The sequence below is a fragment of the Rhizophagus irregularis genome, chromosome 4 (assembly GCF_026210795.1).
Source record: "Rhizophagus irregularis chromosome 4, complete sequence".
Taxonomy (NCBI): Eukaryota; Fungi; Glomeromycota; class Glomeromycetes; order Glomerales; family Glomeraceae; genus Rhizophagus; species Rhizophagus irregularis.
In genome coordinates, this window is record NC_089432.1 from 4,637,568 (window position 1) to 4,644,091 (window position 6,524).

At 25.7% G+C, this 6,524-nt stretch overlaps 1 protein-coding gene across 1 annotated transcript; it reads right to left on the reverse strand.

The window, feature by feature from the left end:
- Positions 1 to 5,164: 5,164 nt before the first annotated feature.
- OCT59_024324 (uncharacterized protein) lies at positions 5,165 to 5,725 on the reverse strand (the record flags this gene model as incomplete). Its single annotated transcript, XM_066135352.1, has 2 exons — positions 5,165 to 5,466; positions 5,632 to 5,725. The coding sequence occupies 2 exons, from the start codon at positions 5,723 to 5,725 to the stop codon at positions 5,165 to 5,167; spliced, it is 396 nt and encodes a 131-aa protein (XP_065991382.1).
- Positions 5,726 to 6,524: the final 799 nt, after the last annotated feature.

Below are 6,524 nucleotides of genomic sequence, written 5' to 3' on the forward strand. Positions count from 1 at the left end.
TTTTCTTTCAATTTTTTTTATAATAACATGTAGAAAAGATTTTCAATTAAATTGAACGATGGATAAATAGTTTGATTTTCAAATTCATAAAAATCAAAAAAAAATTGATATTTTTACAATATTTTACAATTAATTAATTAAAGAAATTGTTGATTTAATAATAGACTATTATAACCAAATCCATATCCAAAATTCTCTAAATAATCACCAGATTTTTGAATAAAAATTTTAATACAAATGGTTTAGTTAAATTCGAATAAAATGAGTTATCAAAAGAATAATAATAAATGAAATGAAATATTTAATTGTTCAAATATTTTTCCTTTTTTCCATGAATGTGTTCCAAGGCCAATAATCAAGTTGATTATAAGTTTAAAATTGACGTAATATAAAATAATAATAAGAAATAATTATAAAATTTATAATTAATTAATAAAAATATTTGTAGTATTTTCATAATATTAAAGTTTTTTCAAAAATACTTCTGAAAAATTAATCAACTTTTATTGATAATTGTTTTTTCACAATTCCTAATTAATCCGAATTTCACTCTACACTCAAACATCAAATCATTAATATAAATAGCTACATGATTCTAAAAATAATTTATTATTTATATCATTCTAATATTATAAATATAATTTAATACATATTTTTTGTTACCTAATTATTACCATATTAAATTCTAATTATAAACAAAAAACTTCTTTAACTTACTTAGTATCACATTATAATACTAAACCTTTCTATTTAAAAAACTCATTGGTCCCGGTGCGAAGCAACAGGTGACAGTTAGTTTGTTGTTATTTTTAAATCTTATTTAAAAAAATCAATTCGAGAATTTTGAAATGATTGTTTGATCACATTTTTAAGGAGTTGATCACACGGCAGCTGCTGTGTAATAAACAGTTAATAAACAATATTAACAATATTAAGCATCTTTTTTTTTTAATGAAGATGGAACTTTTTGAAAATGAAGCGCAACAGAAGGATATTTAGATAATTTCAGTTACAATTTACGTAAAATCAAAAAATTTTTATTTTTAAAAAATATAAAAAATATTCAAAATTACAAATAAAATTTTAAATTACATAAGATATTTTTTTTATGATACATATGATACATGTTGATATAAAGAAATTTATAGAAATAATAGCTCCAGGCCATTTCGTAACGAATAGTCATTAGGTATAATTTTTTGGTTAAAACTGATCTTCATGTAATAACCGAAGTCGTTAAGTCGTTTGTGCCGTCCCCATAGAAGAAATTTCCGTTTACATTATAGAGCATGAGTTTGTAGGATTACCATCAGGTTTTTCAGTTACTTCGGAAGTAATAATAACAATTGGTTTAGAGGTAATAATTGTTGGATTCATTTTTGATTAATTTACTAATTGAGAATTTAATATTTGTTTGATTTCTTTGATTAATTTGATTAGTTGATTATTTTTTTGTTCTTTGGACTTTTTCTTTTGATGAAATTTTACGAGGTGAAGCCAAGTGTATTTATAATAAACTAAACAAACAAAATTTTAGGCTTTTAAAATATCTATTATCATCGTAGAAAATTAGAATTTTACATAATTTACATTGTTTTATTATTATGTAATTTATTTTTCATTGTTATTTCCTTTCCTATGTATCGTATTGTTTTCTTTTTGATATTCTCCCTTTATGTTTCAAAATTGTCTAGATCATATCGGGTATATCCTTTTTTAGAAATTATTTAAAGATTGGTATAAAATCTATTATCTGATATAGCAATAATATTCATGCGTTACGTCGGCCATATTCCCAACAAGTAAATTGACTGTTGCACAGATTAATATTCTTGATTTGCTTACAGTCACTGTCACGATACATTTCCGTGTGATAACGATAATAATTTATTTATGATATATTTAATTAAACCTTGCAAAATGAAATCAAACCAATTATCATATATTATAATAATATGTTCAATATATTCAATAAATCTTTTTGTTAATTGATGTGTTGACACTATGTAAAAGTGAAAATCATAATATGTCTGTTTGAGAAGCTTAGCATAATATTTATTTATAAATTTGGATAAAAATGGAAAAGTAATTTTCTATCAGTGAATTATTCCAGCGGCAAGAGTTTTCACAATCATCTTATTAAAAAAAAAATGGGTAAATAATAGATAAATAATAATATTAAAAGCAACAATGATAACTGGCCTGACAGTGATGATTGTTTGATTAATTTTATTGTTTGAAAAATTTTTAAAAATGGGTTAATTGACTTATTTTTATTTTTTTAATTATTGAGAATGATTTGATTTATTATTATTATTCGATTACTTATTATCATAAATTCTTAGCAATGATTCTTATTATCTATAGCTTATTTGTCTCTTGTCTTAGTGTTTAGTGTTTCATTTTACGTAAGGTAGTATAATATCACGTGATTGATAATCATTTGTTTTTTATACCTTTTTAACACAAAAAAAGTGTGTTCTAGATCCAGGTTGTGTCACTCACGTGAGCACAATCTGATCCTGTCAAATGACCTCTATCGAAAACAGCTCGTTATTGATAATTCTTGTTATGGAGCCAAAAATAAATAATTTTTACAGAAAATTGTGTAGCAGGTAGTACTCAAATGGGTAGTACTCATATCAGGGATAAATCTTTACGAATGTAAAGTTATTTATAAATAAATAAATATTTAGTTTATATTTAGAACAAAAACATTATTATTCTTGAAAGTTTTTTATAGAATATTTACAAATTGAAAAAATGTTCGTAAAGAAATAAAAAAAAAAGACATGTAGTACTAGTTGCCTTTTCTAGAGCGAACTTTTCTTAGTGATCATCTAAAAAAAAAACCATGATCTTTGATCTGCAACATATAAAATGATCATACCAGTATCATACCTAAAAAATTTTTTAAAAACAAGTTAAGAATATTTTTTCTTTAACCTTTTTGCATCATTACATTCTTTTATTTATAAATTATTATTGATATGTTTTTCTATTGTAATGTATTTAAATTTTGTGGCTCTACATAATATTCTATGAACTGTTAACAACATCACTTACGTTTATTTTTAAAAAAATTTTAGTTAAAATATTAGCAATTTTTCATTTGTTACAAGCTTAATATATAATGTACACGCTTAACTGAAATACCTTCCTTTGAAAATTTCTCGTGATTGCTATCCAATAAATTTCGTGATCGTGACCTTTTTTTTATTAATTAATTACCGTAAGGAAAAAAATAAAAATTTTAATTAAAATATTGGCATTTTTTTCATTTGTTACAAACCTAATATATAATATAATCTTTGAAAATCACGCTTAAAATAACGACAAGATGTAATTATTCAATCAAATATACAAAAATATGTGGTGTGAAACAAAATTATTGTATTTTAACGAAAACGTTTTGCGACGTAATTTAATAAAACCGTTGCGAAAACGTTTTTTTAGATAGTTTAATTAAAAAAAAAACGTTCTTATTTATTTTTTATTTAAATATAAAAATATTATTTAAAATTTATATTGTATAAATACATTTTCTAAAGTAAACTGAATTTACAATTTATAATATTAAATAATACTTATTTAAAACTATATGAAATATATTTTAAATAAAAAAACTACATAGACATATTTTACACATTTACTCACTGCTGCACAAAAACTAACAATTCTGAAGGTATGATAAAATTATTAAGATACTAAAAAATTTGCATAATTAAACTCAATTATGGTTGAAAAATATTTATTATAAATTCAAATGTCATGATTTTATTAGAAATGAACAAGTTCAAAATAAATCACATTTCATATATTTTATATTTTATAGTCCTAACTCCCCTTTAAACATGAACTCTTGTTAAAACCTTAGTACTAAATTAGATTTAAGCAGTATCAAAAAAAATTCGCGAGAATATTCCTTGATACTGCTTAAATCTTTAAATTATACTAATTTAAAAATTAATTCGTAATTCGTGCAACAATCGGAGAAAATCAACCGAATTAATTAGTGTCGATCGGGGATAAGAACATATGTCGTTTTATATAATAATAAACTATCGTTTTATATAATAATAAACAGAAAAACGTTAGAATCTCTTGTTTAAAGCTCCGAACGGTTCTGGTTTAACCCGAAAACCGAACCGGATCCGGGCCGAAAATCCGGTTCAATTTTACATCTGTTTTTATATTATTCGGGACAAAGTAAAATTTTGAACCTGGCATCCGATTTGGTATTATTATTTGAAATAATTGAAAGTGAAATGAAATTTAAAAATTAAATTAAAAAAAAGCTAAACTAATACTAATTTACTACTTATACATTTAAAACTTTTAAATTACTAAAAAATTAAAGATACAATAAATTAATTGCCCGTTCGGAAATTAAGGAGATGGTCGGTTGATTCAGATTCATCATGAATTTTGGACTACCAAATATCAAAAACATGTTACATTTGACATTTCTGTTATTTCAGTTTCAACTAGTACAACTGGTTAAATTATAAAAAAAATGATCTTTTATTTTTTTTTTTAGATACAAATTGTTAATTTGAAAAATAAAAGTATAAAATTCATGTACTATTTATTTTCACTTTCAAAAAAGTACTAAATTAATAATTTTTTGAAAAAATCTGATTAACGGAAAGTTCAAAGTCAAATGAATCATGATCGCCAGCGAGATTTTTTTTTTAATTAGTAACACATTTTTATTAATTATTTAAACCTTAAAAGATTACATAATTTTTCAAAATACCTAGGGATGTTCACAAAAGATCATAAACGACCCTATAACTAACCATAATGACATAATCTATCTAAACTATCTAAACTAAAATTCTAATTGCTGAATCTAAAAGAAAATATTTGTTCGGTCGGTTACTAAACCAAAACATTTTATATATTTTTTGATTTTATAAAATTTTCCTATGTTTTTTACGTTTTCTAATTCATTAATCACTAAACTCTACTATTCTACCGTAATTTTGTGAAATCAAAGTACATCTAATTTACGTTTTTGTTGGAAACGTATTCGAAAATAGCCAAAAATTCTCCACTTGACTATGTGATCTGCAACCCTTTTCCAACGCAAATCAAAACAAACCTTATATTTTAATTTACTAATGTTGAATAACTTTGATTTATTTATGCAAATTCAAAGTCACCACGGCTCCCTTGAAATATTACGACGCTCCATACTTTTATCTCCACTTGAACTTGTCGTTGCCTCGTTGGCGTTGATTTTTCCAATTCTTTCACTAAATTCGCTATTCAACTTGTTGTAATCTTCATGTTTTTCTTTGATTCTAGGTAATGTCAAAACTGCTAGTAACTTGGGACTCGCCAGTGCGCCTTCAAATTGTTCGTCTTCCACTAAAGAAGTTGCACTATCACTTGTTGAGTTCCTATACCGCAGCTTTGTAAAGACTCGTTCCTTCCTATGATCTCGTCTTGTCCTTTCATCTGCAACCCTTTACCCATTATCATTGATTTGTATATAGCCTTTAACAAATCTCGCTCATTGTTAAAATATATTAAAATGTATTCATTTTGTTAATTTTGATAATTTTTGCAAAATGGCCCCGAATTTTTCTATATGGTCTTTAATGATTTTGAATTCTGACGCACCACATTCCTTATCATCCAACTTTTTAACGGCTTGCCAACTGTATCGTCTCTTGATATCTTTCGTAGCGATTGTTGCGTGATTTGCGTCAAACATCCTGAAAAAATACTGACGTTCGTTTTCGTTATTGTTATATTTGACCTCAATGAAAATTTTTTCCATTTCTTTTGTTAAACGGATATCAGCTCGAACAGTCTTGTACTTGTAGTTACGTTTGACCGCCAATCTTTCCACATATCCAACCTTCTTTAGAGTCTCGTATATAATATCTTCGTCCTTGGAAAATCGTAAAGCTTAATGTCACGTGACTTTCCAGCAAATGTTTTTCCAGAATTTTTCCATTTTGTGACTCTGAAAATCGATTTTTTTCCAGCTTTTTTCCGTCGATTTTGCCATTTAGTGTTACGTTTATCCTTGCTATATTTAGTTGCTTGACTCGTTTGAGGTTGCTCTTTTTCAGTTACATTGATCTCCAATCTTTTTTTAGATTAATAATCTACTCCTCTTGTAGCTTTATTAAACGTGGTTTTTCTGCCACATCTTCCTCTTGTAGTTTTATTAAACGTGCTTTATTGGCCACATCTGCTTCTAACTTCTTCCCACTCACGTGATATGGAATTGTTGCGTGGCAGGGATGAGGCTTGGTCCCCAAGAAACCTGCGAAAATTTTTCCTAACAATATGGCCACTCCAGTATAGCATAAAAAAACAAATAAACTCCACTGCCAGGTTCCTAGACTTATCAAACTTGGGACTCACATAGTCACATCATTGAGCTCATTGGTATTTTTTTCTCTGTCCGTATAAAACTCCACCATAAATTGTTCAGAAACCTCTTCCATCGCAGAATATATATATATTCTAATATTGTTGTATACAATGTAGTGACTTTGTAT